Source organism: Stenella coeruleoalba (assembly GCF_951394435.1).
Source record: "Stenella coeruleoalba genome assembly, chromosome: 20".
NCBI classification, from domain to species: Eukaryota; Metazoa; Chordata; class Mammalia; order Artiodactyla; family Delphinidae; genus Stenella; species Stenella coeruleoalba.
The window spans coordinates 55024892-55050801 of NC_137166.1; the positions used below are offsets into that span (position 1 = coordinate 55024892).

The following is a 25910-nucleotide window of genomic DNA, read 5'->3' on the forward strand; positions in this document are numbered from 1 at the left end:
CCCCTGAGCCCACCCCTTCCCAGCCTTCCCCTCCCCCCCACAGGTGCCTCCAGAACCCTGTGTCCCCCACCCCGTCCTCTTCTGCTCACAGAGGGCCTGGTCCTGGGCGGCGGTGGCTGGGCAGGAGCTGGGGAGGAAGCGGGCGTGTTAGGGGGAGAATGAGGGGGAGCTGCGGGCGGGGCGGGCCTGGGGGTCTTCGGGGCGGGAGTTACCTGCTCTGCAGGCCTGTGTCCTTGGGCTCTGGGTCTGCAGCCCCTGCGGGAGGGTGGAAATCAGCCTCGCCCTGGGCTGGGGCAGATGACAGAGGCTCGGCCCTGGGACTCTTACGACCCCTGCCCCTCACTCGGGCTTCAGGAGGAAAGAAGGAGACCTGAACTCATACTTGCGTACATGTTTCAACACTTCATGAGATTGCAAAGGAGGAAAATACCTTAAATTATACATGTCAGCTGACAGTACATGTTTTCTTTCTAGATTTTTGAGTTTCAGACTCTGGACAATCTTTTTCTAAGCTGACCTTGCCCATCTCTTAGGTTTCCCTTTGGCTGGTGCCCTAATCCCACCACCTCCAGGGGTCTGGGTCACCCTGTTCCCTACTCACCCGACTTCCTGCGTCTGCTCTGAACCCGGTGTCGGACGAGGAGGACGAGGGGCAGCAGGACGAAGGCCACCGAGACCCCGATCAGGACGTTCAGGTACCATTTGAGACCTGGGGCACCAGTGACGTCATGCATGAGCCCAAGATGCCATTTAATTGAGCGCCTACTGTGTGCAGGCTCGTGCTGGGGTCTGTGCATTCATCTCCTCTAACCCACCCCACCCATTTTACAGATGAGGAAACTGAGGCACAGAGAGGGAATTCACCAACCCCAGTGACCCAGTCTGGAGGTGGCAGAGCTGGGATTGGAACCCAGGGCTGTGGGTTCCCTGAGCTGTCCTCCTGCCGCGCCCCGCCCAAGGTGGACACCAGCTTTGTGCTCTGGGGGCTTCTCATTGCCGCGGGCCTGTCCGAGGGTCTCATCTGGAGCCGAGGGTCCTTCCTTGTTACCCTCCCCTCCCCCATCACAGCAGGGACTGGGGGAGGGGCCGGCTATGTGCGGGGGACTCTTCATTTTTCCCTCCCCCTCCCCGTACAATGCCACGACCACTGCGGCACTGGGGACAGGCCCCCATACAGTCACATCCTCAGGGGCCTCCCTGTGAGGCCTCCTCTCCTGGGGGGTCAGAGCCAGAAGTCAGAACTGAAGGAAATCTAAGCTCCGGGCCACGATTCTCTGCCTTTACACTTGGAGAAACTGAGGCCCAGGCAGGGGAAGGGGGCCCAAGTCAGCGTCTCCAGAGGTGCCTGAACCAAGGGCATAACTGAGTCCTGCCCCCCTGGGCCCAACACCATGTCCCACAGACCCTCACTCACCTGTCTGCGGGCCTGGCTCCGTGGGGGGAAGGGCCCCAACTTCAGAGCCTCCCGGGGGTCAGGACAGAAGATGGGGGACGGGGGCTGCTTCTCCCCACGTCAGCCCACTGCTCCTCCCCCAGGATGGGCCCCGAGGGGTCATTCCCTCTCCATGACCCCCACCCTTCATCCACCAGCCTCAGAGCTCCTGGTGCCTGTGGTCACTCCAGCATCTCTACCTGACTCCCAGCCCCCCGGGACACAAGCTGTGCTGAGATTGGGTCAGGATTTAGAGCAGCTGAGGACCTCAAGGGACAGGCCTGGGGCCAGGTGTCCACATATTGGGCAGAGGCCCCAGTGGCTCACCAGCTCTTGAATTGGGCCCTGTGTGTGGGTGGTGGTGTCCCCAGAGGATCCTGGGAAAATGCCTGTAGTTGGGTGAGGGGCTGCGGCTTCCCTGGGATCCCCCCTCTGCTCACACTCTGGTGCTGTCTCTGCTCTGGGGCTGCCCTTGGCTTTCCCCCTCCTCCTATCTGAGAAGCCTGGTGATGGGACGTGAGAAGCAGCAGGGACGGGAGGGCCTGGTTTCCCTCCGTCCCTCTGCAGGCTGGACCCCCTCTGGATCACCCTCCCTTGACTCTCCTTTGGAGCCCCCCTCACTCCTATCCTAGAAAGGGGGTCACCTTCAGAGCTGACAACAGGGACACAGAGGGGACAGGGCTGGGGCCCCTCACCTGAGACCGCGAGCTCCAGGGGGGCACTGGCGTGTGACAGCAGGTAGGGGTTACTGCTGAGTGAGCTGTAGCACCTGTAGGTCCCATTGTGGGCTGAGGTCACGGGACTCATGGAGAATTCGGCCTGGAAATGCCCACCTCGGTACTTTGATCTAAGACGCAGTGGGGGCCGGGCTGCCCCCTCCTTGGACAGAAGGAAAGTTTCATTTGTGCTCCTTGACTGACACAGCAGGGTCACGGTCTCTCCTGAGGCCACCATGGGGCCCGGCTGCACCGAGAGGGAGGGCGTGTCAAGGAACGACCCTAGAGAGACGAAGGGGGGTGAGGGGCTGCCCGCCCCCTGGTTCCGAACTGCGACTCAGCTGGGCCTCCCTGAGGCCCCTCATCTCTGTCTGTCTCTGTTTTCTCCGAGTCTCTCCCTCTCCCTGCCCACCCCCGTCTCTCTCTGTCTCTCTCCCTGCCTCCCTGGGGACCCCTCACGCCTGGTCCCAGCATCACCAGCTTGGGCTCCCCCGGCAGGGCCTGTGCAGAGTCTGGGTCCCTGACTGACTCGCTGGCTCCTCACCTGCCACCAGGATGTCCAGGGGGTCACTGGGGGCCGACCACTCGGAGGAGAGGTTGTGTCCACCGTAGCATCTGTACCGGCCCGCGTGGGTGTCGGTCACCGGGCCCAGGGGGAAGTCGGCCTGAGAGAGCCCAGCCTGGGGCTGCCGGCCAGGGTGCTGGGGGAGGGCCTGTCTCCCCTCCTGGGACAGAGCGAATCTGTCATAGCCGACGTCAGAGCGACACTGGAGGGTCAGGCTCTGTCCAGAGGCCACGACAGGGCCCTGCGGGGTCAGGAGGGAGGGCTTCCCAGACACACCTGGGGGAAGACCAGCCTGGGCTGTAGGGGCTGGTTCCTCCCATGAAGCCCCTTCTCCCGTCCTGGTCCCCAGGCCTCACTGTCTGTCGCTCACACTCTGTGTCTCTGTCCTGTGCGCCCCGCTCCCCCCTCACCCCACCCTCTCATCTGGGACAATCCTGGGAGAAAAGCATCTAATAATCTGTCTCATGCCTCAAGAAGTACGTGAGGCCAGGGTGGGACCTCCTCACCTGAGACCAGGAGCTCCAGGGGGTCACTGGGGGCCGACCACACCTGGGGGGTGTCCCTGTAAAAGCCGTGGCATCTGAACGTCCACCTGTGGCTGGGGGTCACGTGACCCACGGGGAACAGGGCGTGGGTCTGCCCACGGGGGCCTCGCTGTGCATCCAGGGTCCAGGAGGACTTGGGTTCTCCTTCCTTAGTCAGAATGAACCCGTCCAGTCCCTCCCATGAGCCACACTGGAGGGTCACGGTCCCTCCCGAGGTCACCACAGGGTTCGGCAGGGCTGAGAGGGTGGGTTTGCTGTGGGCCCCTAGGAGAGAAGGAGGGAGCTTGTCAATTGGGGCTCACATGCCCCTGTCCTCCCCCAGGGCTGGGCTGTGAGAGGGACACACCCCTGAGAGCAGACCCCCTTCCTGAGGGCAGAGCCCGATGCTGGGACCCCCGAGTGTCCTCTCACCTGTCATCACCAGCTCCAGGGGGTCACTGCTCTCTGACCTGCCAGTGAGGCTGAGGTAGTAACAGTGATATATCCCTGCGTCGTATTGTGTCATATATGAGATGGAGAACTTGCCCTTGTCCCCGGGCTCCAGTGGGGGCTGTCTGTACCAGAAAAGTGAGCTTCCCTCTTTATCCAAACGGTATTCCCGGACTCCCAGGGTCCCCTGACACCAGATGGTCACGGGGCTCCCCCAGGGGATCACAGAGCCTGGCTCAGCCCAGATGGTGGGTTTGGGGAGGGTGCCTAGAAGGACATCAGAGGCTGGGTCACAAGACATCCTCACCCCCAGGTCCCCAGCTCTCAGCCCCCAACCTCCCGGACTCTCCCTCCTTCAGCTCAGAACTGCTGATCCCCACCCCATTGCCTGGGGTGGCCCCTTGTCCCCATGATCAGTAGGGAGGTGGGACACCTGGGGACAGACTCACCTGCCTGCACCTGGGTCCTCAGGCCCACACTCAGCCCTGGAAGAGAGACCCCTGTGAGAGGTTCGCCCTGAATCCTGATTAGCGCCTCTCCTACCCGTGGGCCTCCTGAGTCCTGGGGTCTCCTGACAGAGCAGCCTGGCTGTGGGGAGGGGTCCCTCCCTGGCTGGGGCTTCCCCTCCCCCTCCTCCATCTCACCGAGGCAGAGCAGGGCTTTGAGGCTGGGGGTCATGGCGTCTCGTCCCTGTGGACCAGGCGGTGCAGATGGAGGAGACCACGGTTCCCTCAGGACGGAGACCCGAGGGTGTGTCCACTGGGAGGCTGGTCCTCCCCGTCACGGGGCTGTCACGTCAGCAGCCCCACAGGAAGGGGAACTGCCCCTCCCCAGGAGCCTGGCTCTCATTCCCATGACAGACCCGGTGTCTTCCTGAGACGCCCCTTCCATATAAGGGTGACCCGAGCACGTCTTTCCCTCTCAGAGCCTCCCTGTTGGGTCTCCTTCGTCCTCAGCCGATCCATCGGCAGGTCCCATGGACAGGGGTCACCCAGGCCCTGGCAATGCTTCAGGGAGGTTGCAGGTTCCTGCTGCACCGCAGAGCTCAGATCAGCAGAGACACACGTTTAACATCTGCCTACAGCTCCGTGGAGGTCAGTGTGGCAATGAGCACAGAGGAGAAGTTCGGGGCAATAAGGAAGGAAACATGCCTGCTCCCCTGGCCCCAGAGTGTGGGTTTGCTTTCTGTCTCAGCGCCCTTCAGGGACTTCTCCCTTTTTCTTGAAACAGCGTCCACTCCACCTTCTTGGGAACAAGCCCCTGAGTCGTTCCTGCCAGCTCGGTGGCCCTTGATCCTTGGACAGGGCTCTCCTCCCCGTCCTGTCGTCCTGCCTGGAAGCTGAGGGGACCTTGATTTGAGTTAGAGGTCTCCCTTTGAAGGAAAACATCTCTATTTAACTCTGTCCCCACTGCTCTTGTAACCGTGAGGGCAGTGCCCTTTCTGAGCCTGAGTTTCCTCCTCTGCATGTTGTCGCGAGCCCCACTCCTCAGAATGGCTGTGAGCTCAATGGTGTCAGGTTCATTGCAGGATCACCATTGTTAATTTGCAGAGCAGTTGACAACAGCAGTGGGTGGGACATGAGAGGATCCTGGGCTCAGACTCCACGGCAAAGTGGGTGATTGTGGTGCCCACCTAAGAGCCCTCCTCTGCTCCTAACACTGAGAAATGCTATTTTGAATATTTCTGAAACACGTACCCACAGACACATGCAGAAAAAGAGAAAGAAAGTTCCCCAAATGGAGAGGGAAGCAGACCAAAGAAGAGGGAACTAGGCTGAGTGGCCCCCGCTGACCGGGATCATCAAGAGGGTCATAGGGAGGAGGTTCCCACCTGTGTGGACAGAGAGAGGGACCCAGGTCCTCACAGGCAGGGAGGGGTCAGGGCTCCAGGTGAAGTTTGAAGCTGCGGCCCCACTTCCCCGCGTTTCTGGACGGGCACTGGGATAGCTCTGCTCACTGCCCCAAGCCCGTGGTCAGCATTGAGCCACCTCCCTTGTGTGGCATGAAACAGACTCAGTCCACGATTGTCAGCCCTGGGCATCCACCCTCGTGAGAGTGTGAGGGTCCCATTGGACCATCCCTGAGGCCACAGCTGTGAGCAGATGCTAAGTCTGAGACGGTGGGCAGCACGGGGCAGAGCAGCTGCAGCAGTCGCCCCTGGTCAGCCTGACTCCCAGGACAGCCCCGGGAGAAGCCTTCTAGGAGAGACCGGGGGTGTGAGGGCAGAGCCTTTAACAGGAATGGACATCACAGTGACCCTAGTAATGATGACAGTGCTACGGACAGCCGTCTGCTGACGCATGGGGGTGTCCTAGGCAAGGAAACAGAATCAGTAGGAAACCAATAAAGAGGTGAAAAAAATCTAGAACATACTTGATGTGAATATCTTGATTGTATCACAACACAATTAGTGGCTTTGCTGAAATAAAAATATGCAAAAAAAGAATCAGTAGGGAAATATGACAGTTGATTTAAATTAAGCGTGTTTAAGTATCTGAAAAATAAAGGGAGGCAACCATATGGATTATTTTATAGAGGAAAGGGCAGTTATTAAGAGTTAGAAAAGGTAGAGATGACAAATCCAGTAGGATGAACACATTAAAAAATGTCACCCCATCAAGGACAAGACAGCTGAGGGACCAGTTATGGAATTGAATACAATATCGAGGAAATGTTCCACAATGAAGCTTAGAGAGACCAGAAATGGAAATTCAAGATACTTGGGGAATAGAATGAGGAGGGCCCACGTCATATCTATTGTAAGTGTCAGAAGGAAAGGTCGTGACGTATAACAACGGCCAAAGAAATGAAGAATTGAACATTTTTCAGAGATGAGGACAGGCCAACTAAGTGCTAGGACGCCTGTATTTAAAAGTGACATCTGTGTCTTGACCCTTCATGGTAAATTAAGAAAATGAAGGTTAAATTAAAAAAAAAAAGTATCTCAGAGTGAATTGTACGCTTCGAAACGGTTAATTCTATTTTGTGAACATTTCAACTGAAAAAAATCAAGGACGACTGTCCTGAGGCCCTACAAATGTCCTGAAACTACTTCCTGTAGAAAATGCAAATTACCATTAAGAGAATGACAAGCTCATTGGGACCAGACTACCCCGTACCAAAAGGCGATGCCAGAAGATACTGGAGAAATACCTTCAGGGAATTAATTGGGAAGAATTTTACACTGAGCCAAATTATTTTTAAGGGACAAAAGTGAAAGGCTCATCAGAGGGTGAATCCCTAACTACGAGGAGGTTCCAGCCAGCACATGTGACCTGTGGGAGCTGTGTCCATTCCGCTCAGCCCACCACGTCAGGCTGCGTCTTCCTGAGAGTGAAGGAGGGTTCTGGTGGGGATGGAGCCCTTACCCATCACCTGTATGTTCCTCTCCCAGTAGTTGAGTCACACACTTAGTTTGAAATAAGAAATGTTTTCAAGTAACTTGATAAAGAGAGAATGAGAGTGAAAGAAGGCATTTCCAGAGACGCAAGTTCTTAGATAGTTTACTATTTTCACACTCAGTGAAAGGAATACTAAGAGATGTAATGGAGAAAGTGAGATGTTATATGAGAAAAAAATGGTATGAAAAGCACTGAAAAATTAACTAACACAACTAGTACACGCACCCACAGATGCACCCACACGTGTGCACACAGGCACACAGATGTGCACACGCACATGCACGTATATAGAGTACCCAGATTTCAGGTGAAGTATAATGAGAACATTGTCTTCTCTCATGGAGGAGGAGAATGCATAGCTGTTTAGAAATAAAAATGTAAATACATATGTTAACATGGGAGTAACAGCCTAAAATTAGAGATGGAATAACTACCAATGTGCTTGGTGTAATTAAATGAAAGAAAACATTTTCAGCTTTATTGAGATATAAGTAACAAGAATTGTGTATATTTAAGATGTACAACTTAATGTTTTTATTTTTAAAAAAAGCATTTATTTATTTATTTATTTACTCGGTTGTGTTGGGTCTTAGTTGTGGCACGCAGGATCTCCGCCGTGGCAGGCGGGATCTTTCGTTGCGTGCGCAGGCTCCAGAGTGCATGGGCTCAGTAGTTGCAGCTTGTGGGCTTAGTTGCCCCGTGGCACGTGGGATCTTAGTTCCCTGACCAGGGATCCAACCTGCGTCCCAAGCAGTGGAAGGTGGATTCTTAACCACCGGACCGCCAGGGAAGTCCCACTTGATGTTTTTATATACACTTACCTTGTGATATAATCACCACAATTAAGCTAATTAACATATCCATGACCTCACATACTGAACATTTGTGTGGGAGTGTGTGTGTGGTGAGAACACTTAAGGTCTATCCTGTAAGCAAATTTCAAGTCTACGATGGAATATCGTGAACTGTAGTCACATCACCGTACATCACATCTCCAGAAGTGACTCGACTGCGTAACTGAAACTTTGTTCCCCGTGACCAGCATCTCCCCACTGACCCCTTTCCCAGCCTCTGGCAACTACCATTCTCCTGTGTTTCTATGAGCCTGATTATTCTAGATCCCCCAGGGAAGTGAGCTCGGGCTGTATTTGTCTGTCTGTGTCTGGCTTCTTTTACTTCACATAATGTCCTCCAGTTTCATCCACGTTTCCCAATCGGAAGGATTCCCTTCCTTTTAAAGGCTGAATAATATTCCAGTGTGTGTGTGTGTGTGTGTGTGTGCGTGTGCGTGTGCATATCTCACATTTTCTTTATCTCCTCATCTTTCGACAGGCATTGAGGTTGTATCCATATCCTGGCTAATGTGAATAATGCTGCAGTGAACATAGGAGTGCAGATATGTCTCCGAGATCGTGGTTTCATCTGCGTTGGCTATATACCCGGAAGTGGAATTGCTGGATCCTATGGTAGGTAGTTCTAGTTTTAATTTTTTGAGGAAACTCCATACTGTTTTCCACAGTGGCTGCACCGATTTGTGTTCCCAGCAACAATGCATAGGGTTCTCGTTTCTCCACAACTTTGCCAACACTCGTTATCTTGTTTTTTAATTAACTTATTTATTTATCTTTGGCTGCGCTGGGTCTTTGTTGCTGTGCGTGGGCTTTCTCTAGTTGCGGTGAGCGGGGGCTACTCTTCCTTGTGGTGCGCGGGCTCCTCATTGCGGTGGCTTCTCTTGTTGTGGAGCAAAGGCTCTAGGCCCGCGGGCTTCAGTAGTTGTGGCTTGTGGGCTCTAGAGCGCAGGCTCAGTAGTTGTGGCACACAGGCTTACTTGCTCCGTGGCACGTGGGATCTTCCCCGACCAGGGCTCGAACCCATGTCCCCTGCGTTGGCAGGTGGATTCCTAACCACTGTGCCACCAGGGAAGCCCAACGCTTGTTCTCTTTTGTCTGTTTCATAACGGCCGTTGTAACAGGTGTGGGGTGATCTCTCACTGTGGTTCTGATCTGTATTTCCCTGAGGGTAGTGATGCTGAGCACCTCTTCCTGTACTGTTTGGCCATTGGAATGTCTTCTTTTGAGAAATGCCTATTCAGGTCCTTTACCTGTTTTTTAAATTGGGTTGTTACTAGTTTGCGTTGAGTTGTGTGAGCTCCTTGTATATTCTGACAAGTAGCTCCTTATCAGATACATGGTTTGCAAATATCTTCTCCCATTCTATATGTTGCCGTTTCACTCTGTTGTCTGTTTCCTTTGCTGTGTAGAAGCTTTTAATATGATGCAATCCCCTTGTCTATTTTTGTCTTTGTTGCCTGTGCTTTTGGTGTCATATCCAAAAAACCATCGTCTAAACTCACGTCAAGAAGCTCTTCCCCTATGCTTTCTTCTTGTAGTTTTATGGTTTCAGTCCTTATGGTTAAGTCTCTGGTCCATTTAGACTTGATTTTATATATGGTGTGAGCCGAGGGTCCAGTTTCATTCTTCTGCATGTGGGCGTCTAGTTTTCCCAGCATCATTTATTGAAAGTACTATCCTTTCCCAATTGTGTGTTCTTGGCACCCTTGTGGAAGATAGCTCACGGAGCTTCTTTGAGACAGTTATTTTGAGCAGTTAGGCATCTGATAGACCTTCATCTGTTACGGTTTATGTCTTGCCTGCGGCAGTGTCACATTCCCTGGTTCTTCGTGCGTCTTACAGCTTTGCTTTGGTGTGTGTGTGTTGGAAGAAACAGCCGCCTCTTCCAGTCTTTATGGTCGGAGTTTGCAGACCAGCCCAGTCAGAGATTCTGGAGCCTCTCAGACGTGTTCTGTGGACGTGCAGCTCCACGTCCCTCCCTCCTGGGGAAAGGATTCCTAGTTGTGTGCCTTCACCGTGTCCCTGCTTCCCCTGGAGGAGTGCAGGGGATGGCGGGGGTTGGGGGCGGGCTCCATTTTCCTCCTCCTGAGGGAGAAGTCTCAGGATCGGTCCTCCTGTCCATCCTGCCAGGCTCTGCCGGCTACTACAGCGCCTGTCCCTCTCTTCCTCTTTTGCTGCCCCCACATGGGCCTGTGGCCTCAGGCTCTGAGTGAGATGAGAGGCCAGGAGGTCTCTGAGGCAGTGCCCGGAGCCTGGGGATGTGGGTGCAGCTTGACTCCCTCTGGCCTGGGCCGAACGGAGGAGGCTCTCAGCGCTGCTTCCCACTAGCTATCTGTTTTACATTTGGTAGTGTGTATATGTCAATGCCAGATTCTATTTCAGTCGTAGTGATCAGTCTATTCAAAGTTAACTATTTCTCCTCGATTCAGTTTTGGTGGGCTGTATGTTCCTACAACGTGTCCATTTCTTCTAGGTTGTCCAGTTTGTTAGCAAAGAGTTGTTTATAGTATTCTCATGATTCTTTGTATTTCTCTGGTATCAATTGTTATTTTTCCTCTTTAAATTCTTATTTTGTTTAGTTGGGTCCCACATTGTCTGCTTTTGAATTTGATGTAATGAAGTACACTCTTATAGTTTTTCTTTACTTACTGACCATCAGGCTTGAAAATTGATCTGTATTATTGTAGCCGTTTACCTTTGTGTATTTTTCTGTCATATAAAATTGGGTTGCATATGTATGACAGTCCATTCGTTTTTGGTGAGATCTGTTTCTATGATTTTGTCTAATATGAACGACCCCTCTGTCACAGTTCTCCTGAATGTATACTCATGGTTATGTCCACCTTTTCCCTAAGTTATGTAACTGTGGGTCAGAGCTGTGTGTCTCTCCTTTTAACCGATAATTGTTATTTACTCCCCAAATTGACTGAGGCAGTTAGTACACCTACCAGTAATGTACTGGGACTTAAAGTGCTCAGTGTTTTCTCCCACAACTGATATTTCCATTGTTTTCTCTTTTGCCTCTCATGGGGACGGACTAGGATGCAAAGGCCTAGGACTAGGATCATTTCATGGAAACCCGGCATAAAGCTGAGTGGAAACGATCTACTCGCGATGCTTTATATAAAGGACACGTCTGTGTGTATCGGGGTCATCACTGAGCTGTGCCCCAGCTGGGTCAGCCTCAGTTCTTTGGGAAAGACAATTCTACTCATTACTTCCCCCTCTGCCTCAGCGCATTCATACGTGTACCATGAGGTTGGCCACAAAGAGAGTTTTTTTTTTTTTTGCGGTATGCAGGCCTCACTGTTGCGGCCTCTCCCGTTGCGGAGCACAGGCTCCGGACGCGCAGGCTCAGTGGCCATGGCTCACGGGGCCAGCCGCTCCGCGGCATGTGGGATCCTCCCGGACCGGGGCACGAACCCGTGTCCCCTGCATTGGCAGGCGGACTCCCAACCACTGCGCCACCAGGGAAGCCGGAAGAGAGGATTTACACTGAAGAAAGAGACAAATGCCACACATCTGGGCTTTTTACAAAATGATAAATTCCTAAGCCCGTTTACCAGCACAGCAGCTGGCTGTCACTTCAAACGCCACGGTGTTCCTTCACACTAATGGTGTTTCTGGAGAAACTATACCAGGTGTCATCTGACGAGGAGAGAAGGGCTTGAGGGGTCCAGAGAGAGTTTTAGGGAAGAGTTTTGGATTTATCTGTTTGAAACAGGACCCCAAGTTCACCCATTTAGACAGTTACTTAAACGATATTCTGTTTCTGACTGAAGGGATGGAGGTCAATAGCACACAGCAGCCATGTGGAAATTAAAAACCCCAAATATATTACATGAAAGTGGGCCAGAGCATGAAGGTGTGTAAGGTGTGGACACAGACCTGCCATGTGGGATGTGCCTCACGTCACAGGGGTGAGAGGGGACGGGGCAGTCAGGGAGAGTCATCGCTGGTGGGGAGGGAAGGCACCATGGTTATCCGAGGCCCAGTCCTCCACAGGGACTCCCAGGCCTTCTCCTGCACCCACACCACGTCTCTCCCTCCCTGGTCAGACAGTTCACACAACACGTGCTGCAGATTCTCTTCCAGAACCTCCTGGCACATAAGGTCGTGACAGGGCTCCACCACTCGGGACGGTGCACGGTCCCCTCTTGTGTTCAGCTCCTGGCTGCATCTTGGGCTCCTCCGTGGCCGTGTTGAGCCTGAAAGAGCAGGATCCCGAGCCCCAGCAGGACGGAGCCGGCCATGCCCATCCGGATGAGGTTCTCCACTGTGTAGTCTTGCGGGTGTGAGGGTAGGGATTCTGGACGAGAGATCACACGGTCAGAGCAGATCCCAGTCACCCTAGACGCCAGGATGTCCACCCAGGGAACCTGCCTCTCCTTGACAGGACATGACCCTCGGAGCCCAGCCCCATATCTGAGTGATTTCATCACCCGTGGGATCTGACTTGTTTTGTGGCGGGTGGATGGTGTCAGCTGCTCATGAGAATCGTAAAGTGAGGATGTGAGTGAGGAGTTGGAGAGACACGAGCCCTTCTCCTGGGTTCTGTGTCCTCAATGCCTCCAATTCTCATATTACAGCTTCTACACAGTTCCTTAATGAACCCTTCCTCTAATATGCCAGGTTCCCTCTGCTCTCCTCATTGGATTCTCTCAGCCGCCATGTGTTCTTTGAATTCAGAACCTGCTTTGGAATCACTTTAGAACAGGGGCTGTGCCCCCGGTGCTCAGGATCAGTGAGAAAAGTGGTCTCTTTAAGACAGAAATAATTGAGTGCTGTGTGTTCTGTGTTCAGTCTGAGATTGAAGCCTATAATCTTATTCTCCTACTTCTGGGAATTCCCACTGGTTCAACAGCTGAGGACCCAGGATCCAGTGATGAGACTTTGGAGTCAGGGGCCATTGAATGTCCTCCTCTCTGGAGGCCCACTGTGTCCCCTCATTCATTACTACCTCAGACATTTCTGGGGACAGAGCCCTGAGCTGACTGAGTCAGAGAGGACAGGGTCAGGGTCCCTCACCTGAGACCGCGAGCTCCAGGGGGGCACTGGCGTGTGACAGCAGGTAGGGGTTACTGCTGAGTGAGCTGTAGCACCTGTAGGTCCCATTGTGGGTTGAGGTCCCACAATGACGTCATGCATGACGCCAGTGACGTCATGCATGAGTGACGTCATGCATGAGCCCAAGATGCCATTTAATTGAGTGACGTCATGCATGAGCCCAAGATGCCATTTAATTGAGCGCCTACTGTGTGCAGGCTCGTGCTGGGGTCTGTGCATTCATCTCCTCTAACCCACCCCACCCATTTTACAGATGAGGAAACTGAGGCACAGAGAGGGAATTCACCAACCCCAGGTGACCCAGTCTGGAGGTGGTAGAGCTGGGATTGGAACCCAGGGCTGTGGGCTCCCTGAGCAGTCCTCCTGCCGCGCCCCGCCCAAGGTGGACACCAGGTTTGTGCTCTGGGGGCTTCTCATCTGCAGGGGGGCCTGTCCGAGGGTCTCATCTGGAGCCGAGGGTCCTTCCTTGTTACCCTCCCCTCCCCCACCACAGCAGGGACTGGGGGAGGGGCCGGCTGTGTGCGGTGGACTCTTCATCTTTCCCTCCCGCTCCCCGTACAATGCCACCACCACTGCGGCACTGGGGACAGGCCCCCATACAGTCACATCCTCAGGGGCCTCCCTGTGAGGCCTCCTCTCCTGGGGGGTCAGAGCCAGAAGTCAGAACTGAAGGAAATCTAAGCTCCGGGCCACGATTCTTTGCCTTTACACTTGGAGAAACTGAGGCCCAGGCAGGGGAAGGGGGTCCAAGTCATTGTCTCCAGAGGTGCGTGAAGTAAGGCCATAACTGAGCCCTGCCCCCCTGGGCCCAACACCATGTCCCACAGACCCTCACTCACCCGTCTGCGGGCCTGGCTCCGTGGGGGGAAGGGCCCCAACTTCAGAGCCTCCTGGGGGTCAGGACAGGAGGTTAGGGTTGGGAGCTGCTTCTCCCCACGTCAGCCCACTGCTCCTCCCCCAGGATGGGCCCCGAGGGGTCATTCCCTCTCCATGACCCCCACCCTTCATCCACCAGCCTCAGAGCTCCTGGTGCCTGTGGTCACTCCAGCATCTCTACCTGACTCCCAGCCCCCCCTGGGACACAAGCTGTGCTGAGATTGGGTCAGGATTTAGAGCAGCTGAGGACCTCAAGGGACAGGCCTGGGGCCAGGTGTCCACATATTGGGCAGAGGCCCCAGTGGCTCACCAGCTCTTGAATTGGGCCCTGTGTGTGGGTGGTGGTATCCCCAGAGGATCCTGGGAAAATGCCTGTAGTTGGGTGAGGGGCTGCGGCTTCCCTGGGATCCCCCCTCTGCTCACACTCTGGTGCTGTCTCTGCTCTGGGGCTGCCCTTGGCTTTCCCCCTCCTCCTATCTGAGAAGTCTGGTGACGGGACGTGAGAAGCAGCAGGGACGGGAGGGCCTGGTTTCCCTCCGTCCCTCTGCAGGCTGGACCCCCTCCAGATCACCCTCCCTTGACTCTTCTTTGGAGCCCCCCTCACTCCTATCCTAGAAAGGGGGTCACCTTCAGAGCTGACAACAGGGACACAGACGGGACAGGGCTGGGGCCCCTCACCTGAGACCGCGAGCTCCAGGGGGGCACTGGCGTGTGACAGCAGGTAGGGGTTACTGCTGAGTGAGCTGTAGCACCTGTAGGTCCCATTGTGGGCTGAGGTCACGGGACTCATGGAGAATTCGGCCTGGAAATGCCCACCTCGGTACTTTGATCTAAGACGCAGTGGGGGCCAGGCTGCCCCCTCCTTGGACAGAAGGAAAGTTTCCCTTGTGCTCCCTGACTGACACAGCAGGGTCACGTTCTCTCCTGAGGCCACCAGGGGGCCCGGCTGCACCGAGAGGGAGGGCGTGTCAGGGAACCACCCTAGAGAGAGGAAGGGGGTGAGGGGCTGTCTGCCCCCTGGTTCCGAACTGTGACTCAGCAGGGCCTCCCTGAGGCCCCTCATCTCTGTCTGTCTCTGTTTTCTCCGAGTCTCTCCCTCTCCCTGCCCACCCCAGTCTCTCTCTGTCTCCCTCCCTCCCTCCCTGGGGACCCCTCACGCCTGGTCCCAGCATCACCAGCTGGGGCTCCCCCGGCAGGGCCTGTGCAGAGTCTGGGTCCCTGACTGACCCGCTGGCTCCTCACCTGCCACCAGGATGTCCAGGGGGTCACTGGGGGCCGACCACTCGGAGGAGAGGTTGTGTCCACCGTAGCATCTGTACCGGCCCGCGTGGGTGTTGTTCACCGGGCCCAGGGGGAAGTCTGCCTGAGAGAGCCCAGCCTGGGGCTGCCGGCCAGGGCGCTGGGGGTGGGCCTGTCTCCCCTCCTGGGACAGAGCGAATCTGTCATAGCCGACGTCAGAGCGACACTGGAGGGTCAGGCTCTGTCCAGAGGCCACGACAGGGCCCTGCGGGGTCAGGAGGGAGGGCTTCCCAGACACACCTGGGGGAAGACCAGCCCTGGGCTGTAGGGGCTGGTTCCTCCCATGAAGCCCCTTCTCCCGTCCTGGTCCCCAGGCCTCACTGTCTGTCGCTCACACTCTGTGTCTCTGTCCTGTGCGCCCCGCTCCCCCCTCACCCCACCCTCTCATCTGGGACAATCCTGGGAGAAAAGCATCTAATAATCTGTCTCATGCCTCAAGAAGTACGTGAGGCCAGGGTGGGACCTCCTCACCTGAGACCAGGAGCTCCAGGGGGTCACTGGGGGCCGACCACACCTGGGGGGTGTCCCTGTAAAAGCCGTGGCATCTGAACGTCCACCTGTGGCTGGGGGTCACGTGACCCACGGGGAACAGGGCGTGGGTCTGCCCACGGGGGCCTCGCTGTGCATCCAGGGTCCAGGAGGACTTGGGTTCTCCTTCCTTAGTCAGAATGAACCCGTCCAGTCCCTCCCATGAGCCACACTGGAGGGTCACGGTCCCTCCCGAGGTCACCACAGGGTTCGGCAGGGCTGAGAGGGTGGGTTTGCTGTGGGCCCCTAGGAGAGAAGGAGGGAGCTTGTCAATTGGGGCTCACATGCCCCTGTCCTCCCCCAGGGCTGGGCTGTGAGAGGGACACACCCCTGAGAGCAGACCCCCTTCCTGAGGGCAGAGCCCGATGCTGGGACCCCCGAGTGTCCTCTCACCTGTCATCACCAGCTCCAGGGGGTCACTGCTCTCTGACCTGCCAGTGAGGCTGAGGTAGTAACAGTGATATATCCCTGCGTCGTATTGTGTCATATATGAGATGGAGAACTTGCCCTTGTCCCCGGGCTCCAGTGGGGGCTGTCTGTACCAGAAAAGTGAGCTTCCCTCTTTATCCAAACGGTATTCCCGGACTCCCAGGGTCCCCTGACACCAGATGGTCACGGGGCTCCCCCAGGGGATCACAGAGCCTGGCTCAGCCCAGATGGTGGGTTTGGGGAGGGTGCCTAGAAGGACATCAGAGGCTGGGTCACAAGACATCCTCACCCCCAGGTCCCCAGCTCTCAGCCCCCAACCTCCCGGACTCTCCCTCCTTCAGCTCAGAACTGCTGATCCCCACCCCATTGCCTGGGGTGGCCCCTTGTCCCCATGATCAGTAGGGAGGTGGGACACCTGGGGACAGACTCACCTGCCTGCACCTGGGTCCTCAGGCCCACACTCAGCCCTGGAAGAGAGACCCCTGTGAGAGGTTCGCCCTGAATCCTGATTAGCGCCTCTCCTACCCGTGGGCCTCCTGAGTCCTGGGGTCTCCTGACAGAGCAGCCTGGCTGTGGGGAGGGGTCCCTCCCTGGCTGGGGCTTCCCCTCCCCCTCCTCCATCTCACCGAGGCAGAGCAGGGCTTTGAGGCTGGGGGTCATGGCGTCTCGTCCCTGTGGACCAGGCGGTGCAGATGGAGGAGACCACGGTTCCCTCAGGACGGAGACCCGAGGGTGTGTCCACTGGGAGGCTGGTCCTCCCCGTCACGGGGCTGTCACGTCAGCAGCCCCACAGGAAGGGGAACTGCCCCTCCCCAGGAGCCTGGCTCTCATTCCCATGACAGACCCGGTGTCTTCCTGAGACGCCCCTTCCAAGTGAGCGTGACCCGAGCACGTCTTTCCCTCTCAGAGTCTTCACGTTTTATCTCCTTCGTCCTTAGCCGGTCCATCAGCAGGTCCCTGTGGGGTCCTCTCCATGGACAGGGGTCACCCAGGCCCTGGCGATGCTTCAGGGAGGTTGCAGGTTCCTGCTGCACCGCAGAGCTCAGTTCAGCAGAGACAAACGTTTAACATCTGCCTACAGCTCCGTGGAGGTCAGTGTGGCAATGAGCACAGAGGAGAAGTTCGGGGCAATAAGGAAGGAAACATGCCTGCTCCCCTGGCCCCAGAGTGTGGGTTTGCTTTCTGTCTCAGCCCCCTTCAGGGACTTCTCCCTTTTTCTTGAAACAGCGTCCACCCCACCTCCCTGGGAACAAGCCCCTGAGTCGTTCCTGCCTGCTCGGTGGCCCTTGATCCTTGGACGGGGCTCTCCTCCCCGTCCTGTCGTCCTGCCTGGAAGCTGAGGGGACCTTGATTTGAGTTAGAGGTCTCCCTTTGAAGGAAAACGTCTCTTTTTAAATGTGTCCCCACTGCTCTTGTAACCGTGAGGGCAGTGCCCTTTCCGAGCGTGAGTTTCCTCCTCTGCATGTTGTCGCGAGCCCCACTCCTCAGCGTGGCTGTGAGCTCAATGGTGTCAGGTTCATTGCAGGATCACCACTGTTAATTTCCAGAGCAGGTGACAACAGCAGTGGGTGGGACATGAGAGGATCCTGGGCTCAGACTCCACGGCAAAGTGGGTGATTGTGGTGCCCACCTAAGAGCCCTCCTCTGCTCCTAACACTGAGAAATGCTATTTTGAATATTTCTGAAACACGTACCCACAGACACATGCAGAAAAAGAGAAAGAAAGTTCCCCAAATGGAGAGGGAACCAGACCAAAGAAGAGGGAACTAGGCTGAGTGGCCCCCGCTGACCGGGATCATCAAGGGGGTCATAGGGAGGAGGTTCCCACCTGTGTGGACAGAGAGAGGGACCCAGGTCCTCACAGGCAGGGAGGGGTCAGGGCTCCAGGTGGAGGTTGAAGCTGCGGCCCCACTTCCCCGCCTTTCTGGACGGGCACTGGGATAGCTCTGCTCACTGCCCCAAGCCCGTGGTCAGCATTGAGCCACCTCCCCTGTGTGGCATGAAACAGACTCAGTCCACGATTGTCAGCCCTGGGCGTCCACCCTCGTGAGAGTGTGAGGGTCCCATTGCAACATCCCTGAGGCCACAGCTGTGAGCAGATGCTAAGTCTGAGATGGTGGGCAGCACGGGGCAGAGCAGCTGCAGCAGTCTCCCCTGGTCAGCCTGACTCCCAGGACAGCCCCGGGAGAAGCCTTCTAGGAGAGACCGGGGGTGTGAGGGCAGAGCCTTTAACAGGAATGGACATCACAGTGACCCTAGTAATGATGACAGTGCTACGGACAGCCGTCTGCTGACGAATGGGGGTGTCCTAGGCAAGGAAACAGAATCAGTAGGAAACCAATAAAGAGGTGAAAAAAATGTAGATCATACTTGATGTGAATATCTTGATTGTATGACAACACAATTAGTGACTTTGCTGAAATAAAAATATGAAAAAAAGAATCAGTAGGGAAATATGACAGTCGATTTAAATTAAGCGTGTTTAAGTATCTGAAAAATAAAGGGAGGCAACCATATGGATTATTTTATAGAAGAAAGGGCAGTTATTAAGAGCTAGAAAAGGTAGAGATGACAAATCCAGTAGGATGAACACATTAAAAAACGTCACCCCATCAAGGACAAGACAGCTGAGGGACCAGTTATGGAATTGAATACAATATCGAGGAAATGTTCCACAATGAAGCTTAGAGAGACCAGAAATGGAAATTCAAGATACTTGGGGAATAGAATGAGGAGGGCCCACGTCATATCTATTGTAAGTGTCAGAAGGAAAGGTCGTGACGTATAACAACGGCCAAAGAAATGAAGAATTGAACATTTTTCAGAGATGAGGACAGGCCAACTAAGTGCTAGGACGCCTGTATTTAAAAGTGACATCTGTATCTTGACCCTTCATGGTAAATTAAGAAAATGAAGGTTAAATTAAAAAAAAAAAGTATCTCAGAGTGAATTGTACGCTTCGAAACGGTTAATTCTATTTTGTGAACATTTCAACTGAAAAAAATCAAGGACGACTGTCCTGAGGCCCTACAAATGTCCTGAAACTACTTCCTGTAGAAAATGCAAAGGACCATTAAGAGAATGACAAGCTCATTGGGACCAGACTACCCCGTACCAAAAGGCGATGCCAGAAGATACTGGAGAAATACCTTCAGGGAATTAATTGGGAAGAATTTTACACTGAGCCAAATTATTTTTAAGGGACAAAAGTGAAAGGCTCATCAGAGGGTGAATCCCTAACTACGAGGAGGTTCCAGCCAGCACATGTGACCTGTGGGAGCTGTGTCCATTCCGCTCAGCCCACCACGTCAGGCTGCGTCTTCCTGAGAGTGAAGGAGGGTTCTGGTGGGGATGGAGCCCTTACCCATCACCTGTATGTTCCTCTCCCAGTAGTTGAGTCACACACTTAGTTTGAAATAAGAAATGTTTTCAAGTAACTTGATAAAGAGAGAATGAGAGTGAAAGAAGGCATTTCCAGAGACGCAAGTTCTTAGATATTTTACTATTTTCACACTCAGTGAAAGGAATACTAAGAGATGTAATGGAGAAAGTGAGATGTCATATGAGAAAAAAATGGTATGAAAAGCACTGAAAAATTAACTAACACAACTTGTACACGCACCCACAGATGCACCCACACGTGTGCACACAGGCACACAGATGTGCACACGCACATACACGTATATAGAGTACCCAGATTTCAGGTGAAGTATAATGAGAACATTGTCTTCTCTAATGGAGGAGGAGAATGCATAGCTGTTTAGAAATAAAAATGTAAATACATATGTTAACATGGGAGTAACAGCCTAAAATTAGAGATGGAATAACTACCAATGTGCTTGGTGTAATTAAATGAAAGAAAACATTTTCAGCTTTATTGAGATATAAGTAACAAAAATTGTGTATATTTAAGATGTACAACTTAATGTTTTTATTTTTTTAAAAAGCATTTATTTATTTATTTATTTACTTGGCTGTGTTGGGTCTTAGTTGTGGCACGCAGGATCTTCGCTGTGGCAGGCGGGATCTTTCTTTGCGTGCGCAGGCTCCAGAGTGCATGGGCTCAGTAGTCGCAGCTTGTGGGCTTAGTTGCCCCGTGGCATGTGGGATCTTAGTTCCCTGACCAGGGATCCAACCTGCGTCCCAAGCAGTGGAAGGTGGATTCTTAACCACCGGACCGCCAGGGAAGTCCCACTTGATGTTTTTATATACACTTACCTTGTGATATAATCACCACAATTAAGCTAATTAACATATCCATGACCTCACATACTGAACATTTGTGTGTGAGTGTGTGTGTGGTGAGAACACTTAAGGTCTATCCTGTAAGCAAATTTCAAGTCTACGATGGAATATCGTGAACTGTAGTCACATCACCGTACATCACATCTCCAGAAGTGACTCGACTGCGTAACTGAAACTTTGTTCCCCGTGACCAGCATCTCCCCACTGACCCCTTTCCCAGCCTCTGGCAACTACCATTCTCCTGTGTTTCTATGAGCCTGATTATTCTAGATCCCCCAGGGAAGTGAGCTCGGGCTGTATTTGTCTGTCTGTGTCTGGCTTCTTTTACTTCACATAATGTCCTCCAGTTTCATCCACGTTTCCCAAACGGAAGGATTCCCTTCTTTTTAAAGGCTGAATAATATTCCAGTGTGTGTGTGTGCGCGCGTGCGTATCTCACATTTTCTTTATCTCTTCATCTTTCGACAGGCATTGAGGTTGTATCCATATCCTGGCTAATGTGAATAATGCTGCAGTGAACATAGGAGTGCAGATATGTCTCCGAGATCGTGGTTTCATCTGCTTTGGCTGTATACCCGGAGTGGAATTGCTGGCTCCTATGGTAGGTAGTTCTAGTTTTAATTTTTTGAGGAAACTCCGTACTGTTTTCCACAGTGGCTGCACCGATTTGTGTTCCCAGCAACAATGCATAGCGTTCTCTTTTCTCCACAACTTTGCCAACACTTGTTATCTTTTTTTTCAATTAACTTATTTAATTATTTTTGGCTGCGCTGGGTCTTTGTTGCTGTGCGTGGGCTTTCTCTAGTTGCGGTGAGCGGGGGCTACTCTTCCTTGCGGTGCGCGGGCTCCTCATTGCGGTGGCTTCTCTTGTTGTGGAGCAAAGGCTCTAGGCCCGCGGGCTTCAGTAGTTGTGGCTTGTGGGCTCTAGAGCGCAGGCTCAGTAGTTGTGGCACACAGGCTTACTTGCTCCGTGGCACGTGGGATCTTCCCCGACCAGGGCTCGAACCCATGTCCCTTGCGATGGCAGGTGGATTCTTAACCACTGTGCCACCAGGGAAGCCCAACGCTTGTTCTCTTTTGTCTGTTTCATAACAGCCGTTGTAACAGGTGCGAGGTGATATCTCACTGTGGTTTTGATTTGTATTTCCCTGAGGGTTAGTGATGTTGAGCATCTCTTCCTGTACTGTTTGGCCATTGGAATGTCTTCTTTTGAGAAATGCCTATTCAGGTCCTTTACCTGTTTTTTAAATTGGGTTGTTACTACTTTGCATTGAGTTGTGTGAGTTCCTTGTATATTTTGACAAGTAGCTCCTTATCAGATACATGGTTTGCAAATATCTTCTCCCATTCTATATGTTGCCGTTTCACTCTGTTGCCTGTTTCCTTTGCTGTGTAGAAGCTTTTAATATGATGCAATCCCCTTGTCTATTTTTGTCTTTGTTGCCTGTGCTTTTGGTGTCATATCCAAAAACCATTGTCCAAACTCACGTCAAGAAGCTTTTCCCCTATGCTTTCTTCTTGTAGTTTTATGGTTTCAGTCCTTATGGTTAAGTCTCTGGTCCATTTTGACTTGATTTTATATATGGTGTGAGCTGAGGGTCCAGTTTCATTCTTCTGCATGTGGGCGTCTAGTTTTCCCAGCATCATTTATTGAAAGTACTATCCTTTCCCAATTGTGTGTTCTTGGCACCCTTGTGGAAGATAGCTCACGGAGCTTCTTTGAGACAGTTAGTTTGAACAGTTAGGCGTCTGATAGACCTGCATCTTCTACGGTTTATGTCTTGCCTGCGGCAGTGTCACATTCCCTGGTTCTTCGTGCGTCTTACAGCTTTGCTTTGGTGTGTGTGTGTTGGAAGAAACAGCCACCTCTTCCAGTCTTTATGGTCGGAGTTTGCAGACCAGCCCAGTCAGAGATTCTGGAGCCTCTCAGACGTGTTCTGTGGACGTGCAGCTCCACATCCCTCCCTCCTGGGGAAGGATTCCTAGTTGTGTGCCTTCACCGTGTCCCCGCTTCCCCTGGAGGAGTGCGGGGGACGGCGGGGGCTGGGGGCGGGCTCCATTTTCCTCCTCCTGAGGGAGAAGTCTCAGGATCGGTCCTCCTCTCCATCCTGCCAGGCTCTGCCGGCTACTACAGCGCCTGTCCCTCTCTTCCTCTTTTGCTGCCCCCACATGGGCCTGTGGCCTCGGGCTCTGAGTGAGATGAGAGGCCAGGAGGTGTCTGAGGCAGTGCCCGGAGCCTGGGGATGTGGGTGCAGCTTGACTCCCTCTGGCCTGGGCCGAACGGAGGAGGCTCTCAGCGCTGAGGGTGCGAGCTTGGGGGAGGGGGGACAGGGGGAGGGAACTGCTCCTTTTATCCTTTCAAAGTGGTTTTTCTTGGTTCTATGCTCATTCGAGGTGTCGCACCTTGCTAACTGGATCCTGCAGTTCGCATAAAATTTATTTTCCCCAAATACCGTACTTTTGTCACTGTTTATGTGCAGGGATGAGAGCTGGGACTTGCTGTTCTGCCATCTTGCCTAAAGCGTTGATTAATTTTTCTAGAATGCATCCTAGTGAGACCAGAAATGGGAAAATAGAAACAATAGCTAATCTACACAGGAAATAAAATGAGAAGACTAAACAGATATCTGTCACAGTCTCTAATGAGAGAAATGAGAATGCCATTAGTCAGCACTTGAAGAGACCACAGACCTAGACACCAGGGCATCCTCCACTTAAGGGGACTAGGGTTCTCCCTCACCCGCAGTGGGAGCAAGATTACTTCTTTTTTTTTTTTTAAATAGAAGTATAGTTAATTTACAATGTTGCGTTAGTTCCAAGTGTATAGCAAAGTCATTCACTTATATATACATATTCTTTTTCAGATTCTTTCCGTTAAAGATTTTTATGAGATATTGAGCATGGTTCCCTGTGCCATACAGTAGGTCCTTGTTGTTTATCTATTTCATGTAAAGTAGTGTGTATCTGCAAATCCCAAATTCCTAATTGATCCCTTCCCCCTTTATCCCCTTTGGTAACCATAAGGTTGTTTTGTCTGTCTGTGAGTGTATTTCTGTTTTATAAATAAGTTTATTTGCACCATGTTTTAAGATTCCACATATAACTGAAATCACATGATATGTGTCTTTCTCTTTCTGACATACTTCACTTAATATGCTAATCTCTAAGTCCATTCATGGTGCTTCAAATGGCATTATTTCATTCCTTTTTATGGCCGAGTAATATTCTATTATACATATATCACATCTTCTTTATCTATCTGTCGATGGACATTAAGGTTGCTTCCACGTCTTGCCTGTTGTAAATAGTACTGCTAGGTACATTGGGGTGCATGCATGTTTTTGAATGAGAGTTTTTTCCAGATACATGCCCAAGAGTGAGGTTGCAGGATCATAAGGTAACTCTGTTTTTAGATTTTAAGTGACCTTCACACTGTTCTCCATAGTGGCTGCAACAATTTACATTCCCAGCAACAGTGTAGTAAGGTTGCTTTTTCTCCACACCCTCTCCAGCATTTATTATTTGTAGATTTTTGATGATGGCCATTCTAACCAGTGTGAGGTGATACCTCACTGTGGTTTTGACTTGTGTTTCTCTAATAATTGGTGATGTTGAACATCTTTTCACATGCCTCTTGGCTATGTGTATGTCTTCTTTGGAGAAATGTCTATTTGGGTCTTCTGTCCAGTTGTGTTTTTTTTTTTTTTTTGTGGTAGGTTGGCCTCTCACTGTTGTGGCCTCTCCCGTTGCGGAGCACAGGCTCCGGACGCGCAGGCTCAGCGACCATGGCTCACGGGCCCAGCTGCTCCGCGGCATGTGGGGTCTTCCCGAACCGGGGCATGAACCCGCGTCCCCTGCACCGGCAGGCGGACTCTCAACCGCTGCGCCACCAGGGAAGCCCTGGTTGCTTGATTTTTGAATATCAAGCCAATGTTGCATTCCTGGGATAAGCCCCACTTGGATGTGGTGTAGTATTTTAAAAGTATGTTGTTAGATTTGATTTGCTAATATTTTGTTGAAGACGTTTATGTTTATGCTCATGAGGGAGACTGGCCTGCAAATTTTTGTTTTGTTTTGTTTTCGTTTTCTTTACTTTTACTATGCGAGTTGGTCTGGCCTCATAAATTAATACAACATTTCCTCCTCATCTAGTTTCTAGAAGAGATTGAGTAGAATTAATATTATTGTTTTTACATGTTTTCTGGAATTTGCAAGTAAAACCATTTAGGCCTGGAGATTTCTTGGGGAAATTTTAATCTAAGAATTCAATATCTTGAATGTGAGACTAGCAAACTGTTTTTAAAGTCTGACAATAACCCGTGTTAGTGAAGGTCTGGGACAAAAGGAATTACTCCACATTGTTTCTGGTTATACAAAATAAGACAGTCAATTAAACAAGAAGTGCATCATTATCCCTTAGATTTTCAAATATGTTTATGCTACCCAGGAGATTTTTGCCATATAAAACCTAGAAGAGCTTGCACATATAGACAATAAAATACTACAAGGATGTTTCCAGTATATAATACAGCAGGCAAAATTAACCAACTACAGTTCTTCAAGCTTCTAGGTAGAGGATGAATAAGTTCTGGGGATCTAATGCACGGCATTGTGATTATAATTAGCAGTAATGTAGTATATACTTGAAAGTTGTTAAGAGGGTAAATCGTAAATGTTCTAATGCAAAATGTAGTGGCAAGATAAGGAAAGGTCTAATGACGTGCTTTGCACGCAATATACCGTTTTTCCAACACCATTTATTTATTTTTAACATCTTTATTGGAGTATAATTGCTTTACAGTGGTGTGTTAGTTTCTGCTTTATAACAAAGTGAACCAGCTATACATATACATAGGTCCCCATATCTCCTCCCTCTTGCGTCTCCCTCCCACCCTCCCTATCCCACCCCTCTAGGTGGTCACGAAGCACTGAGCTGACGTCCCTGTGTTATGTGGCTGCTTCCCACTAGCTATGTGTTTTACATTTGGTAGTGTATATATGTCCATGCCACTCTCTCACTTCATCCCAGCTTACCCTTCCCCCTCCCCATGTGCTCAAGTCCATTCTCTACGTCTGCGACCTTAGGTTCTTCAGAACGATTTTATTTTTTTAGATTCCATATATATGTGTTAGCATATGGTATTAGTTTTTCTCTTTCTGACTTACTTCACTTTGTATGACAGACTCTAGGTCCATCCACCTCACTTCAAATGACTCAATTTCGTTTCTTTTTATGGCTGAGTAATATTCCATTGTATATATGACCAACACCATTTATTGAAGAGACTGTGCTTTACCCATTATGTACTCTTGACTCTCTTGTCAAATATTAGTTGACTACACACGGGTCGGTTTATTTCTAGGATTTTGATTCTGTTCCGTTGGTCTATATATCTGTTTGTTGTTTTCTATTACCATACTGTTATTGTTTTCTTTTTGTGGTACGCGGACCTCTCACTGTTGTGGCCTCTCCCGTTGCGGAGCACAGGCTCCGGACGCACAGGCTCAGCGGCCATGGCTCACGGGC

General features: G+C 51.9%; 3 protein-coding genes across 12 annotated transcripts in view; 1 reads left to right on the plus strand and 2 right to left on the minus strand.

Annotated features, from left to right (window-relative positions):
• Positions 1-555: 555 nt before the first annotated feature.
• CDC42EP5 (CDC42 effector protein 5) overlaps positions 556-25910 on the plus strand; it is a 231634-nt gene continuing 206279 nt past the window's right edge. For 5 of the 10 annotated variants that reach the window (XM_079906965.1, XM_079906956.1, XM_079906968.1 and 2 more), the window contains exons 1-3: positions 556-695; positions 17077-17229; positions 20852-20984. The gene's annotated coding sequence lies outside the window, so the exon portion shown is untranslated. Of the gene's footprint in view, positions 696-4691; positions 4782-8420; positions 8555-17076; positions 17230-20851; positions 20985-25910 lie in introns of those variants that run through there. The other 5 variants (XM_079906969.1, XM_079906971.1, XM_079906974.1 and 2 more) reach the window with 3 other exon arrangements.
• LOC307178609 (leukocyte immunoglobulin-like receptor subfamily B member 3) lies at positions 594-16798 on the minus strand (the record flags this gene model as incomplete). The annotated part of the gene is made up of 8 exons (XM_079906934.1): positions 594-709; positions 13846-13896; positions 14561-14863; positions 15125-15421; positions 15653-15955; positions 16103-16387; positions 16570-16605; positions 16765-16798. The coding sequence occupies 8 exons, from the start codon at positions 16796-16798 to the stop codon at positions 594-596; spliced, it is 1425 nt and encodes a 474-aa protein (XP_079763060.1).
• On the minus strand, positions 1186-4365 carry LOC307179094 (leukocyte immunoglobulin-like receptor subfamily A member 6; the record flags this gene model as incomplete). The annotated part of the gene is made up of 7 exons (XM_079907869.1): positions 1186-1214; positions 1975-2430; positions 2693-2989; positions 3220-3522; positions 3670-3954; positions 4137-4172; positions 4332-4365. 7 exons carry the CDS (start codon positions 4363-4365, stop codon positions 1186-1188), a joined length of 1440 nt encoding a protein of 479 aa, XP_079763995.1.